At 39.1% G+C, this 21,583-nt stretch overlaps 1 protein-coding gene across 1 annotated transcript in view; it reads right to left on the bottom strand.

The window, feature by feature from the left end:
- qsox1 (quiescin Q6 sulfhydryl oxidase 1) overlaps positions 1-21,583 on the bottom strand; it is a 28,115-nt gene that overhangs the window by 1,736 nt on the left and 4,796 nt on the right. Inside the window, exons 6-12 of the mRNA XM_042005393.1 lie at positions 21,254-21,399; positions 18,399-18,533; positions 18,180-18,309; positions 10,797-10,919; positions 8,853-8,991; positions 7,546-7,722; positions 794-955 (exon numbers count right to left, since the gene is read on the bottom strand). Of these exons, the coding sequence (XP_041861327.1) occupies positions 794-955; positions 7,546-7,722; positions 8,853-8,991; positions 10,797-10,919; positions 18,180-18,309; positions 18,399-18,533; positions 21,254-21,399 (1,012 nt within the window). The remainder of the gene's footprint in view (positions 1-793; positions 956-7,545; positions 7,723-8,852; positions 8,992-10,796; positions 10,920-18,179; positions 18,310-18,398; positions 18,534-21,253; positions 21,400-21,583) is intronic.

Below are 21,583 nucleotides of genomic sequence, written 5' to 3' on the forward strand. Positions count from 1 at the left end.
ACAATTACTTTAAAAAATTTATATTGATAAAGAAGTTGCTCTGAGCATGTCGGAAGAGTTTCCAGTTCCTGGGGGTCCCTGGTCTGCCTCTGATCTTTGCAGGGACCCGGTAGCATTTGCATGATCACTAATCACTACTCATGCCTGTTATTTTGCCCCCACATTTACTAACCAGCAAGCTGACTGTGCCGTAACGTGGGTTCAGTCACCAATAACTACATTTACGTTCATGTTTTTTCTCTGTGTTGCTGATGTTTTTGTTGTTCTGATTCATGATTTTTTATTTTTTTGGCTTGTCTGTCTTTTAAAAGGTGCTCCCAGTGATTGTCAGCTTTGTTTTTCTGGAAGATGCTGCAGGTGGTTTTCTGTTTCCTTTTCAGGTGTAGCTGGTTGTCTGGTTTTTCCTCTCAAGACTGAACAGCTGATGCTGTTGCTTTCTATCAGCTGTCTCCTTGTCTCTTTGTTCTTCTCTTTACTCTTTTTCTTCTGTTTTCTCTCTCTTTTTTTTTTTTACTCCCACCTCTTGTCAGGTCCAGCATTAATACATAAATTCAGCATAATACAAATTTAAAATAAAGAAATTACCTATCAAGAGTGGCCTTATATCCAATAAAAACAATACAATACTACGCAAATCTATTTAATCTGAATACTTGTACAACACATCTTGCAGCAAACTTAGCAATTACAAAATTCCTAAATGTCTATGAAACAAACCAAACAAAGCCAATAAAAATGCTTCTGCACACTCCAGTTTTGCCAAAAGTTAAATAAAAGATATATTCATTTGTACCTGTAAGGATACTGCTGGAGTTGAAGTGGGACAGGAGGAAGGACAGAACCTGCTCCTTGTTCCATTTGTGCTCCCCGTACTCCTTCACTGTGTGGCAAGCTGAGCACATTTCTGGTGGAGGCCATTGGATCTTTGGGAAGAGGGGGTCTTCACTCAATGCACCTGGAAGAGGCAAAAATAGACAGAGGGTTACTGGAATCACAACGGAGTCTTACGCATTTCAGTAATGCAAGAAATCAATCACATGAAGACAGAGGAGAAAGAAGGGTAGAAATGTGACCATTAAAGGGTAAGTGGGTAGTTTATTTAGGAATAATGCATTTTTATTGCACAATAATTATGTCGCAGCTATTTATGTTGCAAAATGTAAAATTAAACATAAACAAATATATAAATATATATATAAAAAAAAACACTTTTTGTAAGCACAGAAGCTTTTTTTTCTTTTTGCCAAATTTTATTAAATACCTAAAAGTAGCATTATAATATCATGTTATATAGCTACACCATAACCTCTCTGGAATTGCATGAATTTGACAGCATGGGTAATAGTTATTGGACACTGAACTTTATTGGTTTCATGTTTTATGGATTTTCATTGTAAAGCAGTTTAGGATTTTATCAACAAAAATGTAGCATAAATAAATGTTATTTAGCATTTAGTTTCTTCTAAAATATATGTAGCCAAACCAATTCTGTAAATTCTGAATAAGAAAAAAAATCCAACATGTAACAATCAAATTAAAAAGGCATAGTTAAAAATAACAAATACACAAAACCCACAACACACAGTGACTGAAAAAGAGCCTCTTCATGTTTCCTGCAGGCATCTAAAATATTTTTATCCATTTACTTCTGGTTTCTGCTGTCTTGTTTTATTATGCTTGCTCTTGTTCAGCTCTTTGAAAGCTTCTGAAGGGACATAAACCAGGACTCTTTGCTACTCAGTTTAAAACCATTTTTCTTTTCCTTTTGACCCATTTTTCTGTACTTTTGGATTAATTGTTGGGCCATGACATTAGGCAACACGTCTCGCTCAAAACTGAAGGGCCTTTTAAATTGTTCTGTTATGATTAAGTAGTTCTTTTACATTGGATTTTAGTGATGCCAGCCAGGTTTTAATGCAGCAAATGATCTTAATTCTTTAAAATTCAATTTGAGGAACTAATTTCAATTAATCTTAGTGCCAAAAATTATGCTTGCATTCAATATTTAAAAGCATTTTTGTTAAATAATTTTAGACAATTTTGGAAATATAATATTGCAAAACTGGTTAATTGCATTTATTTATGATATTCTAAAATCATACTTCCAGTTCAGGGGTGACAATGAATCTAACCATTACTAATATATCTAGTTGTATCTCAGGGAGTTTTGAGTTAAGACAACCTAATATTAAAATGCTGATTACAGATAATATTTTACATTTGTGCTGGATAGAGTTTGTTCTGTCATATACTTCTAATAATAAAGGCAGCTGCTGCTGTTTATGAATGCAAGGTTTCTTAACAAAACCACTCCTTTCACTCCTATAACCTTTAATGTTTTTCACTCCAACAAACAAAATTACCACAGTGACTTAAGCAAATTATATAAAAAGGTCAGAAATCCATCTCAAGCTTCCAGTCAGCAGCTTCACTTGTTGTTTTCTTTATTCTCCTTGTTGACTGGAGGATATAAGTGCTTTGAGGACTGGATGCAATCTGTGGTGAACCCACTTGATCTCTTCACAGTGCTCGTAAATACTAAGTGCCTATATGCATATGTGTATGTATGCGTTTAAGTGTGTATATGTAAATCATCTGTCTGTTTGTGTGCATGTAATCTATGGATTGATATTTTGTGTGTGTGTGTGTTCATATGACAGGCTCTAACAATGATCAATAGGCTTCTGGGGTGTCCCAGTGGGAGGGATGGTGAGATAATAGATGTGTCCAAAGTGGACAGCTTCTCCATTCAGACACACACACACATCCCCTGTTTTCAGGCAACAGACCTCCATGCTCTGACACACCAGTCTTGTCCCTGTGCAGCCCTTTGAAAGCAAACCCTAATCTCCAAATTGAACAGACTGACAGAAGAATATGGCACACAGAAAAAGTATAGAGACTCACACTCAAGCCTAGATGTACACACACTCTGCACATGTCCACAAGGACACACACACAGGACAACATCCAGTAATAAATTGCTTGTTGTCACCAACAGGCCACTGTGTGTGTGTGTGTGTGTGTGTAAGAACAAAAACAAAAAAAAGCAGAGCAGCAGCAGGTCTGTCACTTTGCTGCACTGTCAATTTACATCTTCTACCACCTGTACACCCCCCCCCCCCCCCCCATTGCTCAAGATTAATCTCAGTCATATGCATGTGTGTATGTACCCTGCATACAGTACTTTACATAAAGGATACATCAATTTTACTGTGTCCTGGATGTGTGGCTGTCTGACAGTGTATAGTGTATGTGTGGGGGGAGTTTTTAGCAGGTGACAGAGCAAACACACACACACATCCCGTGTGCCTCACAAGTCTTCCCTTAAGCAAGTCATGTTTGCTGCCAGGGTGACTTTAGCCATACCAGGCATATTGAGATTCCCACAGAGGCCTGTCACTGATATGCCATCCCCACAAGACAAACATTTTCATGCATGGGCATTGTGAAACCTGAAAGCATTAAATTAGTAAGTGAGAAACAAATGTGTAAAACTACTTGGAAATGCAGGAGTTTGGATTATTCATTGCATGACAGTAAATAAAGTTAAAATACACTCCTGAATTATGGACATAAAGGCCTGAATGACCTGTAACTGTCAGCTTTTAAATTCAGACAAAACAGAAATAATTGTATTTGACCATAGAAATCTCAGTAATGAGTCATTCAACTGTATTATTAATTTTGAGGACCTAACATTGGCTTCCAGTTCAGAACATAAAACAAGTATCTAATGGCATTTTTCACCTGTGCTACACTGTTAGGGTTAAGAACATTCGGTCTCCGGTTGATGCTGAGAAACTCATACATGCCTTTGTTACTTCTAGGCTGCACAACTATTAGTTACTACTATCGGATGATTTCCTCAGCTGATTAAAATGCAGCCAAACCAGCAATAGAAATTATACATCTCTAATTTTGGAAACCATTTTAATCTATTTCCTTATTTACAAAGTTCTCAACATTAAGTGTTCATCATATCTTACAGCTCTATACTAATAGAGATCTTCTCTCTCAAGAGCAGCTTTGCATGTGGTCTCAATCATTTTGAGGAATAGGTTGGGAGGCAGAGTCCTCAGCGATGGAACGGCTCCACAGCGAGACCTGGCTTAACTTTTCTCAGATCCTCCAATCAGCCTGTTATGTTCATGGTCTTCAGATATTCAGGTGATAATTTTGGCTCTCTTTTCCTTAACCGGATATTTTGGTGACCTCCTTGAAATACAGAGCTTATTTTCTGCAATGGCTTTACATCTTTAAGTGTGTTCTGTATATAGTATTATTGCATCATATAGTTTACTATATATTATAATATTACTATTTATAACTATTTATAATTTTACTCTGCAAACTTTGTGTGAAGCACTTTGATCTTCATACCTGTAGGAAAGATGCTATATACGGTAAATGATGTTAGCTAAATGTTAGATAATAAACCTTAATATTAATTGCACCAAAGACAACATAAAACTAAAGTTGTTTTTAAGTTTCTATAGTGTCTATAGAGCAAACATGCATCTGTTATCTGGCGCTGATCTTGAAAATTTGATGTTTTTTTTAAGTAAAGTAAAAGTGAACCTCTAAACTAAGATTTAATTTGAAGATTAAATAAAAGTCTGGTGTTTTACCAACTGAAATGACAATCAGGTGTGAGTTTTATTTAAATGACAGTCCTTTAAAGTCTGAGATAATTTGAGGAAACAAACGAACACCTAAGATTTGAAGCCATTTAGTATAACCAGCCAAAATCCCTCTAAGCAGGTCAACAACTGCAGAACTAATCAGCCGTTCCCCAAAACTGTTAACACTTATTGCCACTCAAACAGACACCAGATACCGAATACAGTCTCCTTACAAACACTATGTTAAGCTGAAATGGGTCGTTCCTTGTATGTTTTCTGAAAGAAAAGTTTCTAGAGGGCAAAACTGGTTTGGTTACAAAGGATTCAATCAATTACCAACCTCAGCAGAGTGTGTGAACAGTGAAAATGATAGGTAAAAATGGTCCAGTAAAACCAAAGTGCTACCAACTAGTGCAGCCGAAAGTTGAGCTACTGATAAGATGCTTTGATTTAACAATGAGACAAAATACACAGACAAAGCCTGGAGTCATCAACTTATCAGCAAGTTCTTTCGTGTAGATGCAAATAATTAGGAGACAAAGGTTAATTATTTGGTTTGTCTGTTGGAGAATGATACAATAACCATCAAGAAAACTTTTATAAAACTTGTAATTGGTAAAAGAAGAACTCATGATTTTCTTAACATGCATAGCAGCAATGAAACCCAACACAACAGTCTGCAACATTTACACCTAGTAAAATGGTTTTGTGAAAATCTCAGTAAACCCTTGTGAATATCGCAGTAATCCTCTGCAGCATTTATGGCACGTGAGTGTGGGTAACAGATGAAAGCAGTTGCTGCTTCATACTTTCAGTCTGCTGGCCTCACAGTCATCAGACATCTCATCTGACATTCTCAAGTGGCTGAAAACAAAACAATCAGATTAACACGCCATTCTTTTTTGTATGATGTCTTCTATGCTGTTTTTCCAGACTGCACTGAAAAGTTTTCCATGTTTGTAGAATGCATACCATGCAGAGAATTTCCCACTGTAAAGCCCCTGTGTGTCTGAAAGTGCGGTGTATGTCTGAACTAAAAATACTCAATGCAAAATTGTAATTATATGACTTTTAGTTAACTTCCTAATGATGTTAGAGTACAGGCAATACCATCTAAATGGTCCTTGCCAAATGACTGCCAGTATGTTCTGCATCGAAAACAGCATGTGGTAAATGCTGCACACAAAGCTCTTGGTTGTGAAGGCAGCAGGGTTTGCTGCTGCACTACTAGTCTGTCTGTAGAAATGTGAATCAGTCTCAGCTGTTGACAAGCAGCAACAGGACTGAGCTGCCACCAGTCTTAATTCAGCCGGTGCGAGGAGGCTGAGGGCCCTGGGGCCTCTTTGTTGCCAGCTAAATTAATTGTCCGGCTGCTTTACAAATAGCTGCTCTTTCATGCATGGCTGCTCCTGAAAGGAGGGGCGGGGATGCCTGCTAAAGAGCTCCACTTTAGGCAAAGGGGAGAAGAGGGACTGAGTGGATGGAGTGTGCTTTCCTCAGGGAAGATGCAACAAATGTAGCCAAACCCTCTGATTCATCCAACCTATTCCCTGTGGACCCCAACCCCACCATGAGTGACTTCCCCCGCCACACGCCACAACTTGACCCATGATAGAAAGGCAGAGAGGATGTTGGCGTGTGTGTTGGCTGGGAGGGGACAGACAAGAGGGGGAAGCGTGTGCAGTTTGCACCAGGGTGTTTGCCACCTGCTGTCATACAATACCTTGGGAATTGTGTGCGCTTGCGTGGCATGTGTGTGAGTGTGTGTGAATGTGTGTGTGTGCAGGCAAAGATGGCTGGCTCCTGGAGAAGCTATCCAGCGAGAATGCTGCACTATTACTTGTCAAGCAGAGGATATGAGTCCCAGGGGATGGTAAGTGGAAAGAGAGAAAAGATGGCCACAGGAAAATAGGGAAGACGGATGGATGAAGGGGGGGAGGCTGGATGGTGTTTAAATGTCTGGGGAGCCAACACACGCAGGGGTGGGTGTCCTTCTGGCCCCTGCTGTTCAGGACACAAGCTGTCCCTGAGATAGAAGAGGGGGTGGTCAACAAAACACAAACAAAAGATAGTGATTTAACAAAGTAGGATGTTAATGATAGTGCTGTGCCTAATAAAAATCATATGAACACAAGAGAGGGAGGAGAGATGCAGTTCACACAGCTGAAGTGATGACAGAGCATGAAAAATGACAGAATTCATTCAGAACCAGTAAGGACAAAGAAGCTAAGTCCTGAAAAAAAATCTAATTCAGAGATCGTGGTTCTATGTAAAGGCTATGAAAAGTTGATAACTGGGTGATAACAATAAATACAAAAAAAAGTACTCAGACGTAAAATCTCACATTCCTGTGCAGATTTTGAGGGAACAAGGTGAGACAGATGAGACAAAGCCAATGACTGGAGAATAGTGGAAGTCCAGTGGGATGTGAGAGAATCAAAGTAAGGGTGTGAGAAGGCGAAGACGGCAGAGGGGGGTCGGGAGAAAATGGGTGAGTCTGGGGCAAATGATACTTGAGGACTAAGACGAGGTGACAGCTGGTGTCTGAGCAGAGGATCCATTCTTCTTCTCCTCATCCTCTGCTAGTCCTATTAGGACTAAGTGACCACCAGAGGAAGCTGAAACAAACCCCAAAACTGAGGACGGTTATATTTCTGATCCCAGTGGGGTGGATAGATGGAAATAGAGGAGAGTGATGTGGAAAGAGGGAAAATGTTGAATAAATGGACTAGCACTAATGGATTAGTGAATTTAGGTGTGTGGATTTTTGTCAAAACAACACACTAAATTCACAGGCTCTCTTCCAATGATGCTTCTTTTCTTACTCATTTAGAACTTCTTCCACATAATTCCACCTTGAGAAAACGAGTGCAAGTGCAGAGAAAAAAAATTAACTGAAGAAATAAAAAAAGACTCCTACCTGCTATTCTGTTATTGACGATATTGTGCCTGGACCACAGCCACAGGACTGCAGCTGACACCGAATCAACCCCCTGCAGACCTTCTCTTGCCATGTTCTCAAAGTGTTCAGCACAATGTCTGCAGCCAAAGAAGTTGTGGATGTAGTTTCTCATCGAACTAAGAACCTCCAGACAATCTAGAAAACCATTTGAGTTCAGTTATATGAGTGAGTAACTCTTTATGTCAACAATCATTTGAAGCGCAAACTTTGCATTTTGTTTTGATTTAGCTGCTGATATCATATATAGTTATTTTTATTCCAAACTAAAGAAATAAAAAGATTAGTTTATTCCAGCATATGAAAATCAGCAAATGTCTACGATGTCACCTAAATATCAGCTGGTGCCTGAAAGTTTCTAATAGCTGTGTGTCCACATCCTCCCGTCTTCCCACGATTCTGTGGCCCACAGTCACAGGAAGCTGGGTTAACCCCATATTGAGATGAATAATCTATGAGAATGGGATAACCCAATCTGGAGATTAAATGTGGTTAACGCTCTGTGTGAATAGTGGCCAGGCTGTTGTCTCAGGACATCAACAGTCCACAAACATATTTTCCTTTAGCTGTTTGCTTTTGTTCTCAGCTTAGCAGGCTCTTTAAATGAGCCGTACAGCAGGTGGGAGCATGCAGAGGAGCGTGTGTGTGTAATTGTTTGTATGTATCTGTGTAAGGTTTAGAAAAATAATGTTGGGCCTGGGTTGGATAGTGTCCACAGCTTTAACAGTGTTTGCACTGTGTTGTTATAACGAAGTTCCGTTTTATCTTATAATCATTATAGGCCAGTAAGTGTGTGTATGCACTGGTGGTCTGTGGGGGGCCAGATGGACACCCCTTTTGGCCAGTCCATCTGCAGGTCACGTGATGGTCCGTAAACCTGGGGATTAACCTCTGTGTGCACCTATGTGCGTTTGTGTGTGTGTATGTGTGTTTAAAGTGAGATTAACATCCCTGCCGGGAGTGCAGCCTCTGGTCATCTGCCTGTTTTATTAACACTCACATTCCTCTAATCTAATATAATCCTTTTTCACACAGTCCCAATTAGGCTCAATTTCAGTTGTGACAAAAATCACAACACATGGAGAAGAAATTTAAATATTATCAAAAAGTGGTCAAAATATTTGTGTGTCCTTGATTGTGCTCAGTTGTTTCTCTGAGGAATATTAAATGTCCTTGCACCAGTAAAGCCTCACAAAGCCCTCAGCTTCAGTCCACTGTTGTCTTTTTTCTGAACTTTAAATGGCCCTTTTCGTTCACAAAGTGTGTACCTGAACTTCCGGTGTTCTTGGCTTGGACAGTGAGAACATGGAAGAGAGTCCACACCCCACATGGATAACGTCTGAAGTGGGGTTGTGAACCCTGGCAGCCCACCCACCTCACGCCTTCAGGCAATGCCGTGTCATCAAGCTGAGAGGCAAGAACAAACAAAACAGAAAAACAGTGAGAGACAAAATAAACAAAACCCACTAAAAGCTGGTTGCATACATTTAAAAAAAATCAAATACAAGGACAAGACAATATTATGGTCTTTGGATCTAAAGCATCTTACTGTATTTGTGATAAACTGTATAAAGTATAGATACATAAAAAGTATGAAGTTTTATCAGCATTAATAGTCTCTACTCTTTTCAAACTGACACCGACCAACTGATGGCTGAGTTTAATTCAACCTGTTGAGCTATCGTGCACTATGTCGTACCTGTGTGAACAAGAAAGTCCAGAATCAGAACTCAGCCATGTCTTAATAGTGATACTTGTGCTCTTAGGCAGCCATTTTTTCCAACGCATTAATACTGTCCTCAAACCTGACATCTGTGGTGATTTCTTCAACTTTTTTCCTTTTTATTATATATCTCAGTGCAGCTTTTGATTCTGTGGAGTCGTTCATTGCATTGAATGTGAGGACTGCATTTTATTTGCAAGTTAATGCCACACAGTTTACTTTCCATAATAACTTTATCGAGTTCCCTCTTTTCTCCAAACATGCCCACATAATCCAGCCAAAGGGACTCAAGTTAAAAATGTGTTGATTGCTACAGATTGGTAAAGTGGTTGTAATTTACTGTTACCTAAATATCTAAACAGTTAACACGTTACTCAGGGGTTACAGATGCTCAATATTATGGAAATGAAAAAAAAAAAAAAAAAAAGTTAGATTTGTCAAATACTTTGATGTCTTTCATATAATTTACATGATTAAATAGAGACAAGCAGCATTTTGGAAAAGATTAAACAATTAAGAGGAAAACACACATGCTGTTTTATTTTGGTTGGACTTTAAATTTACAATATAACCAGTTCTAACAAAATTACTTTTAAACTTCTAAAATCTATAGCGTCTTACCAGCATCTTGCAACCTGTTCTGTTAAATGAAAGCTGTTGTATTTTTCCTGATCAATGAAAAGTCAATCGCAGGTTAATGGCTAAGCCCTCTACTAATGAACAGAAGCAATCCAGCTCTCCAACCATGGGCCACAGTTGAATCCAACAACATATTTTCTCTGACATAAAGTCGTTTCATTTGTTGCACTGCATTGCCATGGCTGTAGTGACTGACAGGGTTACTCACTTGTCAATAGTAAAGATTTGGTGTGCATACGCATGTGTGTGTGTGTGAGAGTCAATTTCCACTGAGGCAGAGTCTATTCATACCTTCCCATTGATTCATCGATCCATTGATTTGTCTGCTAAAAGCTAATGATGTAAGTAAGTGACTCTTTCAATTTGCGAGGGGCTGCACACTAGAGGCATGCAGGCTCCATTCCAAAGACAACAGTACATAGATTTTCAGCTCCACATGCTGGCACTAAGACAAGTTCAAAGTAAATGTTGAAACATGTGGGTGTTTTTCTTGAGAAATGTATGTTTCCTTTTTCTTACATGTAGAGATTTTCTAAATCATTTAAAGCTTACATTTTGACACTTATTTTTTTTAGTAGGTGGGGATTATGAACTGATTAAACATCCTGACTAACGGATGATCTTGTAGTTTAGAGAAATGAAGGTACTCCCAGGAAGATGCCCTCATATTTATTGATGACCTATTCAGTGTTCTATGTGCAGCTGCTCATCAGCCTGGTATTTTATTGTCTCTCCTCTGTTTCTTTTCAGATGTGTTGGCTTATAAAATGGAAGCCACAGCAGCAATGCAACAACATTGAGCAATGCCACAGCTGCATTTTATAAATGTTTGTCTGAAGCTGTTTCTTACCTGTGCTGTGTTATCCAATATCTCTTGAAATGCCTCATAGGAAATGTGATCTGAAGTCTGTCTCTGCAGCCAGGAGTTTAAATACTTCAACAGATTCTTTACCACAGGACGGCCTGGGAAGTACTGTGGACATTAACAGAACAATACAAAAGAGAGCTTAACTTAGTTTTGGTGCACACAATATCCTCCAATTAGCTTTAGAAATAGAAATGTTTTTGTCTAAAAAATGTCTTTTGCATGCTTTTACCAGAACTTAACTGTTTAGATCAATCTTACAACTTCACTGATTGCAAACCTGCTTCATAAGCCAGGAGCATGTTTCCAACATTGTTGCTCACAGGGTAGATTGTTTATGTACAGCACAAAAGTTTTGGTTTGAGTGTTTCTTTCTCAGCACCTTTAAAAAAAAAAAAAACCTAAGTGAATGTGACAATTGCTGAGCTTAAGCCTCTTCCTTCATTAAGAGCCACTTCCTAAGCCACTAACAACCACTTAGGCGCTCCCTACTCAGGCTTTCTCCTGTTGCGTATTTACTCCTCGTCAAACTAGCATCACCAGGGCAACAACCACAGTTGTGAGGAAACATGATGCTGTAACTAGTGAAACGGGTACACACAGAGGAGGAGGAAATCCAGGTGATGGGTGTCTGAGACCAGTGATGACAGACTGAAGACAGACTGTCAAACGTGTCTTTAAAAGTATGATGCCGACAATGGAAACAGCTGATGGTTCCAGTATAGTGGCTGTTAGAAATTCTGAGAGATATGCTTTTCGGTCCTACAGTAAGCCTCCCTTAAAAGGGTCATTTCTCAGAAACAGACAAGGCAAAAGGATTAAGGTTTTTTTTCCCAAAACAAACCACTTCCATGGTAACTTTGTAAATTTTTTTTTTTACAACTGTTTTTCTTTTCTTTTAGATTGGTGCAAGAGAAACTTTGGTTATTGTCATGGTGCTTTGGAATATGTGAATTTTTCAAAGTTGCACTGTGACTTTTTTTCCTTTTTCTTTGAAACCTCAACCATCTGTTCCACTAGATACACCTGCATATGCAGACACTGAAAAGCCATTTTAGTCCATGGTTCAGCCTGCTGGTCACTGCAGTCCCACTTGTTTCACATGTAAAATGCTGACCACTTTGTTGCACCTCCAGTGATCTACTTAAAGCTCCTTGGCTAACAGAGTCCTCCATGCCCTGTGCCTCCTTTTGCACCACAGAATCCCTTGAAGCACCTTTTACTCCTTGTCTACCAGCCTATAAACCAATGACAAACTTCATGTATGTTCCCTACTATTATTGGTTAAACTGCTTAACCAACTTTAACAAACCAACCCTTGACCCACAATGCTCAGAATATCTTCCAAATAAAACAAAACCATCAAACTGAGGGAAACCAACATGCTGAATAAATCAGCTGTAAGGACAAATGCAAAATACTTCAGCATTAAAGTAAAGAGTTGGTTTGTAGAATAATTGCACTGAGGAAATATTTCCTAAAAAAGAAAATTATTTACAGGAAGTTCACACAGTTATTTAAAACAATCACATTAAGAGAATATGACTGGCCCAGTAACCAAGCTGTGTCCTCGTGTGGCTTACTGGGCTCTAATTCCAGACATCATTAAATTATCATTACTATTATTTATTTGTTATTATTTAAGGAACCAATTTTCACCTGGGCCAGAGGCAACAATACAAACATTCATTGGGTCTTACAAAATGCAAAATAGATAGATAAGATAGATAAGATAAGATAGATAAGATAGATAAGATAGATAAGATAGATAGATAGATAGATAGATAGATAGATAGATAGATAGATAGATAGATAGATAGATAGATAGATAGATAGAAAATCAATTCAAACCCAATCCATTTTATTTCAGGATTTAAATAGCTGTAATTACAAGCATAATGGTTGTTAAAGGTAGAAAACAAGAGAAAAACAATGAACAATAGTTCACATAAACTTCTTCTACTCCTATAGTACAAGAAGTGGGGAAAAATAAACAAAACATGCACAAAACACTGAAATTGAAATGTAAAGCAGACACAAAGCATGTGTTGTCTGCAGCTTGCTGAGAGCAGAATGATCTAATAGGTTTAGGTGTGGATCTGAGGTCTAAACACCAACTGGTCAGAAAAGCTCATTAAACAGCCATATGAATTTAACCCGAAGAGTAAACGCAGGTGTTTTCTCTTCGGGTTAATGGGCTTAAGTTAGCATCACTGAGCAGCACCATTCATGAGCTCCATGTGTCTGGTGATCTCTGATCACCCAAAATGTTCTACTTTTAGTGTATGCTACACTGCTGCTGCACAAAGCTAACTAATAAGCTTCTCACTTCCTAGCAGGAGCTGGTTAAACATGAAGCTACTGGAGTCAGAACCAGTATCAAAGAATTCCAGATGTATTTCACTGATATGTCCCAAAAGCATAGGTTCGCCGCAATCTGCAGGCAGCACAGCTCAAATAAACACATTCATTAAAGCTGAAAATGCCATATCAAAACATTAATGCACAATTTTTACATGTACTGACATTAAATTAGTATTCACCTTCTTATCAGGTAGGAGACTCCAATTGGATCATTACTGCATGGGTGATTATCTTTCAGCTGGCAACAAGTTATTCAACCCCAATGATGCAATGAGTAACTTCTCATTTCTTAAACAACCATGTCAAAAGACACATCCCATGGTCATGGAAAATATGTTAGTCTGTTTCAGAAGGGTCGAATCATTGTCATACATCCAGCAGAAAAAACATCTAAGGAGATGCAGAACTACTAAAATTGGGTTAGGAACTGTCCACCGCATTATTAAAAACTGGAAGAATAGTAGAGAACCACAACTTAGTTAAGCTAACCGGAGAAAAAGACTTCAATTTGCTAGGGAGCATAAAGATTGGACCCTGGAGCAATGGTCATGTGGTCTGATGAGTCCAGATTTACGCTGTTTCAAAGTAATGGGAGCATTAGGGTTAGAACAGAGGCAGATGAAGTGATGAAGCCATCATGCTTAGCGCCTAGTGTACAAGCCTGTGGGAGCAGTGCTATGATCTGGGATTGCTGCAGTTGGTCAGATCTAGGTTCAGTTCCATTATGTGTCCAAAGAATGGAGGCAGCTGATACCTGAATATACTGAATAAACAGGTTATTCCATCAATGGACTTATTCTTCCCTTATGGCATGGGCATATTCCAAGATGACAATGCCAGGATTCATCAAACTCAAACTGTGAAACAGCAGTTCAGGAAGCATGACACATCATTTTCACACATGGACTGGCCACCACAGAATCCAGACCTGAACCCCATTGAGAATCTTTGGGATGTGCTGGAGAAGGCTTTGTGAAGTGGCCAGACTCTCCCATCATCAGTACAAGATCTTAGTGAAAACTGAATGCAACACTGGATGGAAAAAAATCTTATGACATTGCAGAAGCTCATCAAAACAATGCCACAGCGAATGTGTGCTGTAATCAAAGCTAAAGGTGGTCCAACAAAATATTAGAGTGTAACCTTATTCTTTTGATCATGACTTTCTTTTTTTTTTATTTTGGCTAGGCAGTGTGTGTGTGTGTGTGTGTGTGTGTGTGTGTATACAGCTGACATGACCATTAAAATGATTCATTAGTGGTTCAGTTCTGTATTGGGGATCCCTTCTGATTATTGATTTTCTCCCGCTACTACTTTTATCATCTCTAAATTTCTCTGCTCTTCAAAAGATATCTTCATCCATATCTGTTCTCTCCACAAAGAAAACAAAACACAAACACACTGCGCCTCCTCTATCGGTGTACCCCCTCCTGCCCTCATTCCAGTTGGACCATGACAATCCCATTCACCCTGGCAATATGTCATCCCTCATCCGATTAGTATCAGCAGCACTTTAGAAACCGCAAGCTCCTTGTGGTGAGGATCCCGAGTGGGAGGCATCTGCTGGCTGTACCAGGGTAGGGCAGAGCAGGGCAGGTCAGGGCCTGGGGTAGAAGACAGCGGTAATAATCTAACTATAGTCCACAGAGGGAGGCACAGGGGGCCACTGCAGATATGAGCTGCAGTAGAAACCAGCAAACAGCAGCCTCATCTTTACACACACACACACAGGAACCTACAATAAAAAAAAGAAAAAAAAAGGAAAAATAAAGAAATACGAGCTAAGGTGATCTTGGCATCAGACACATATGAAAACATGACATCCTGGTCTATGGTGTTAGGAGGTGGAAACCCTTTCAGACCTAACCTCCCCCTCTTAATTCTTTTAGTCCCCTTTTAGTTTGCACCCCCCCTCGCCTCCCTGCCCCTGAGCTGAAGGACTTCTTTCAAGAAAAGCAGGATAGAGGTGTAATCCTTAAAAACCTCGCTGTAATGCTTCTGATGCCTCCCAAGATCCACTTTTTTTAATCCTCATATACATGTAGAGGATTCATAAATCCAGCTTTGCCCTGACAAGACAGTAAATCTAGTAATAATATGACCAGGTCAGAACAAAAAAAAACAAAAAAAAAAATTAAAAAAGAAAAAAAATAACCTTCATGTTTGCATGCACAAACAAATACACAATAAGATACAAAGATGGGATTATTATGGATGAAGGAAAAATTCATAGAACTGCAATTCTTAGACAGTGTGTTATTACACAGTATAAATGATCAATTTTGTAAGCGTAAGGAAGAAATGACAGAATAATAATCTACAATGACTATGTTTCTTTCTTCTAGAGTTCATTACCAGTCAAAGCCTTTAAAAGTACAAGCCACAATCACACACTTGCATGCACATTTATGGACTTTTAAACCCCAGTACACACACAAACACACACACATACATACATACATACAGGCCAATGTGTATCTTGCCCAAGGACACTAACAGACGACTCTTAGGAAGCCAGAGATCAAATCATACATCTTTTGATTGGTGGACACCCGCTGTACCATCTGAGTATCTGTCAATTTACAGGAAATTAATGAGCATTTATTTTCAGAATTCTGGCATTTTTAATAAACTATTCCAATTGTGAGCTTCTTAAATATGTCAACCATTTTTGTTTTGTCTTTCTGAAAGGTAAACTGAACAACTGTGTTCAGGACTGTCAGTTTAAAAGATTATTTAATACATGTTGTATTCTTGGAAATTATGATGTGCAGCTTTTAAAAACTATACTAAGTGTAAGCTGACACCTGCAAATACATTCACCGTGACTGTTTGATTCATAAATGAGTCATGATTACTGAACCAGACTGAAATGATGATAGAAATGTTGAGGTCAAGTCATCATGAGTCGCTTTACCTCTGATCTCGTCACATGATTCACACAGGAAGTGCAAGTGTGTGGTTTTACATACCGTTTGTTCACGAAAACACAACTGTTTAAAAATAAAGTTATTTCTTTAACTTATAAAAGTATATTATTACAGAAACTTTTTAAGGCAATCTACAGATTTTTCCCACAAATTTAATTACAATTCAGAAGTCTATTATTTATTTATTTTTTTCCATTCTGTCTTCCCCTTCTAGTCTGAAATAACAATGCCAAAAACAGATTTTTAGAGTGTTTTCTTCACTTGTTGAAAATAATTTGTCCACTAATCAGGTCTTTATGGGAGTGTGGCCAGACGGAGGACATCCCTTGCTGCAAAGCACATGACAGGCTGCTGGGGCTTTGCCAAAATGCCCCAGAACGACACATAGAAGATGCTCAATATTAGTTAAATTTACAAAACATTTTTCTTTATTATTATGCATTATTATCTATGGATGACGAATTAAAAAAATTAAGTCAAATATATTTGTAGATGAGTCTGAAGCAACATAAAATGAAAAGCTTGAAAGCTTCTTAAAAAAAAGAAACGTCTCACTGTGTGTAAAGCAAATACGAATGTAAACCTTCCACTGTTATATTTCCACTCATATGAATTATTTTTTTTTTAAATCCACCCCGTTTTACAAAAATTTGCTTAGGGGCCTGACTGAAAGCATGAGGCCTCTTTGCATCAGTCAAATGTCTATAAGGACTGTCAGAAGTCGTGGTCAGCTGTAACAATGACAACCTCTTCAGCTACACAAAGCCCTGCTGAGCGGCGGCTGGTGTGTTCGGGTAAGGGGGGACAGGCTAAAAATACCACAGGGACTTGCTGCTATTGACTAAACAAACCAAAACTAATGGGAGGCCACAGTGCTTTGCCCCCCCTGCTCCCCACACACAAACCCACCCGCCCCTCATACATGCACGTATACACTGACACAGACGGGCTTACCATGACGCCTCCCTGGAGAGTGAGATATAATCAGAGAGATTGGTGGCAGACCAGGGCAATGAAACAGCCTGGTGCGTAGCCAATAAGGACAGGGCTAGCAGGTCAGGCCTCATCATCACAACATGTTTGCCAGACTGGCACACTTTATAAAGGAAGGTGTGTTTGATAAGTAACAAAAAGAGGCTCAAGAAAGCAATCACATGCAGGACCACTGTTACAAGACAAATAACTGAAGAAATATTCAATTATGAAAACATTTTAAAAACTGTACTGGTCCAGTTTGGCAAAAAGATATGAAAAGAGAGAAGACAGGGAATACTCAGAGAGAAAACAGAATCACCAAAAACTGTTCACATGAAACCACAAGTAGAGATTCACCATGAGTTTAAGGAAGACAAGTGGCTGCTGGTGTATCCCAGTGAGGTTTAATACTAATCAGGCTGCAGGCTGAGAGTGGGTGGCAGCCAAGCTTCAATCCCCCCTGGGAGCCAGAATCAAGAGGGTCAACAATACCCACGAGAGTCTTTGAGCTTCTGTTCCAGTCAATGGCATCCACTTTTGTTTTCAATAAGATGTGTGAGTGTGTTCATATAGAGGCACTAAAAACAACAGTGAATTTGACCCTGTTAGGTAAATCCACAGAATTTTGTAATGAGTGCTAGAGAAATAAAGCAGCATGTTACAAGTAGGAAGAACTTAGAGCTAAATGCTGAAATCCTAACACTGAGATCTACCATGTGAACCAACAACTTGCTGTCTCACTCTCCATCTAGTGGTGACCTGCTGTAACTGCACATTTCAGCTTTAAACATGAAAGCATTTGCAAGTGCATCATGTTTTTTCTGTAAAATTTTGAGACATCTAGAGCATTTTAAAATTAACTGCTTTTGACTGATCATAACATTTTACCTTCCAAAATATTCCGATAATAAAAAGTAAAAGGAGATAGGAAGAGAAACCTACTTTATGTACATAAAACCTCTAAAAAAAAATTTAAATGTAGCATGATTTAACAAAACTTTACCCACATTTTTCTCCCTAATTTCCTCATTTCTATAATTTCTCTTGCTTTTTTATTGGTGTGTTTATATAAGCATGTGTTGTATGGATGCAACGCTACCTTTGCCAGAACAGAGATGTATTTCTTGAGCGAATTCAGGGCGTCTCCTTGAATAACAGTATGTGAAGACAATTCCACACGCAGGGAATAGTGGAGGGTCGACTCCAGATCTGCCATATACACCCTGGAACTGGGCACATAAGCAAACATAACTGTTCAAGAAAAACAGAAATAATGTCAACATACAACAAGACTGAGCCAAGCGTGTCTTGTTCATACCTGTTGAATGATCTCCAGGGCTCCTCTGTTCTGTTGGTCAGTATTCCTGTGGAGACAGGTGGAGGCTTCCCTGACCGCACCACCCCTGGCAGCCTCTGGAGGGCGTAAGAGTAGAAAGTGCGTGCCTCTATGTTGCTGTGGGAAGGAAGAATGAGTGAAACCGGCTCTTTTGAGACTTTTTGGATCCTTTATGTAAAAACAGTCTTACACCATAATGAAAATATTCCAATAAAAGACTTGCATGCAAATGTACTTATTCTGTAGACAAATGGTTGTCTAACACTTTATATGCCGTTTAGTAACTTAATATACAGCATTGACTGGAAACACTTGGGAAAAAGGAAAAGATTGTAGACTGTAAAAACAGCATGTAAGTGCAGGTGAAGTTCCAACGCTCCTGGGTGTCCATACTTGATGCCAGATGTAACAGAGTTTGCACTGCCATGTGCAACACAGTTTTAGTTCTAAACCTTGAACAAAATGCAGTATTTCATAATTCCATCTTTTCACTTCCATCCTTTCCTCACTTACGGGAACACATTTTAAACTCCGAGCATATGGCACTCAAGTTGCACAATACTGAATGAGAGCGATATCATGGATCATTTAGCTATGCGATAACCCTGCAACTGGAAACTCATATTAATGCAACCCCCCCTCCTCATCCAGCCTTCACATCCGCCTCTCATTTGCTTTCTCCCCTCGTCATGGACAGCGAGAGAGCGAGAGAACATCGTAAAACTCGCACAGGATGGTAATAAGGAGGATGGATACTCGGGGCCAACGCTCACTCACACCAGCCAGGGACTCAATTACACCTGCACGTCTGGTAGGAGTGTACAGATGTGGAGGGAAAGCCATTCATCCAGTGATCCCCAGGGCCAGCAGACAGGCAGGCATCAGGGTAGGCTGAGAGGGAATGCATTCACCTGGGACCAGCACACATTACATGCATGACGAATGTGAGACGCTCATGCGTGTGCTCTCTCTCACACAGACACACACAGAAAACACGCACACACGGGCGCACTCTGCTCTCCCAGGATCAATCAGACATTCAGTGATGATGGGAGGCCATCTGTCGCCGTGTGCGGCTGGAGCTTGTTTGGCAGGTGAAGCCAGAAAAGCAATGGCATTGTTTTCATGCAAGAAATTAAAAAACCTCCCTTCTGTACAGTGATGGAGATGAGGGGGGTTGGAAGGGGAGAGATGGAGGGTGAATAAATAAATCAGCCATAAATCATTTCCTTTTTGCATTTGTCAACTAAAAAGAGTCCTCTTTGCATGCCAAGTTATTGAAACAGCCAAACAAAGAGGCATATACAGCAGATGAATTTGCAGGGTGAGAAATTATCAGTGCGGCTTTATGATAGTGAATAATGGGAGTGATTTTGATGCTCTGATCCCATTAAGAGGCCAGATGTTTAAAAGTATTCTCATGAATAGGGTTCAGATAATGAGCACATGCCAAATCTTTTCAGCAGAAAGAAAAGCTGCTGCATGTAAAACAATGAGAACCGAAGGAGAATAAACTTATTTGTGTAAGTCAGACAAGATTGGATGGAAATTGTTACTACAAAAACCTTGAGGTGTTTGATGTATCTACAAACACAGCAATGTGCACCAGATACAGTGGATGTAAGATAAAAAGAGACACAATTTTGATGTTCTTTAATATTAAATTTAAATGGAGCCTAGTTATGTCTCCATCTAAAATGATTTTTTTATGATGGAGGAGTAAAAGCCTGAGTCAGGGGTTGTTCTTCAAATCAATTAAGAAAGATGTCAAAAATGAATTTATCTGTGTGTTTGTGTAGACAAGGAGCAACTGTGTGCCGATCACGTGAGATAGAGAAACAACAACAGGAGTGGTTTTGTTTTCCAGTTTGTAGCAAGAACTGCCCCAAACACACCCGATAACAGCCAGTGAAGGACAATTGTGTTGACAATAAATGCTTCATTATATCCTGTTGGTGCTTAGACAGGGTTACTATCACAGTTAGGCTCACATGTCTGGCATCCCCAATTTGAGTGTTTAAATTGTTAGTTTTTTTTTTTGTTTGTTATTTTTAATGGCCGTCCTACCAACTAATGTGAACTGCAATGACATGATCAGTTATTCTGACTATGAGGCAGCAACAGTGCTGATTTCAGTGTCCTTTATTCTGTATTGTTGTAACAATGCCAAAAAAAGAGGCAAACAAAGTGTACAGGTCCAGTTTCTGTATACCTGCAACTTTTGTCTGAACACAAAATTGACAACACTCTTCTTCTGAGCAGCTGCAACTCAGATGTAGTTCAGGTGGGAAAGTGATGCACCAGTAAGCAGAATAAAGGGTGTTAAAGTTGGTTTACTAAATTAAAGAAATTCAAAGTGGTTCTTTTGTGAAAATGGGGTCTCTAAGGCTTTTAATAAATCACAAAAGCCTACTGTGATTGGTTTTCCTCTGAGCTGCTGATGTTCAAGAGCAACAAACAGTAATTTCCTAAAATTGTAAATGAACATTTTCTCCAAGTACATGCTTACACATACAGGAATGAGATCTATTCAGGAAAAATAAGAAGACCATAACTGTGTACGTTCTTTCACATGACCTTTTGTTACAAGCACTAAGGCTGTATAAAAGCTCATCAAATTTTTTTCTGAATTGCTAGAATTAATTGTATTATATCACCAGGGACACCATAAACATATACTACAGCACTTAATACAAATGCTTCAGTATAATAAAACAGTATATATCTTCATCAGTCTTTAATTTGAGGGAAAAAAAGACAAATAAAATTCTGCATAAAGTTACATACAGGAGTTAGAAGGCAAACAAACATCAGATTGATATTACTCAAGTACTTACACCCTGAGTCTGGTAAAGTTGCCTCCAGGATAATAGAGGTAGCAGGATGGAAACTCCCTCACTCCCAGCTTGGTCACCAGACCGTTCTCAGTACTCAAGATCCTCCTCACAGCAATGTTCTCAAACTGCAGCAGGTCCAAGGTTACCTGATACACACAAAGCAAACAGAAAAATACAGAAATAAAAAAAGATCTGGGTCATGTTAATATGGATCACACTGACTTTTAAAAAGCACATTCAGTTAAATGCCATCAAAAACAACAGTGCCAAAAGTACTTTGTCAAACCAAAGTCTCTTTCTTTTGAGCAGACAAAAGTAACAAAGAAAGAA

Source organism: Melanotaenia boesemani, chromosome 14 (genome assembly GCF_017639745.1).
Source record: "Melanotaenia boesemani isolate fMelBoe1 chromosome 14, fMelBoe1.pri, whole genome shotgun sequence".
NCBI lineage: Eukaryota > Metazoa > Chordata > Actinopteri > Atheriniformes > Melanotaeniidae > Melanotaenia > Melanotaenia boesemani.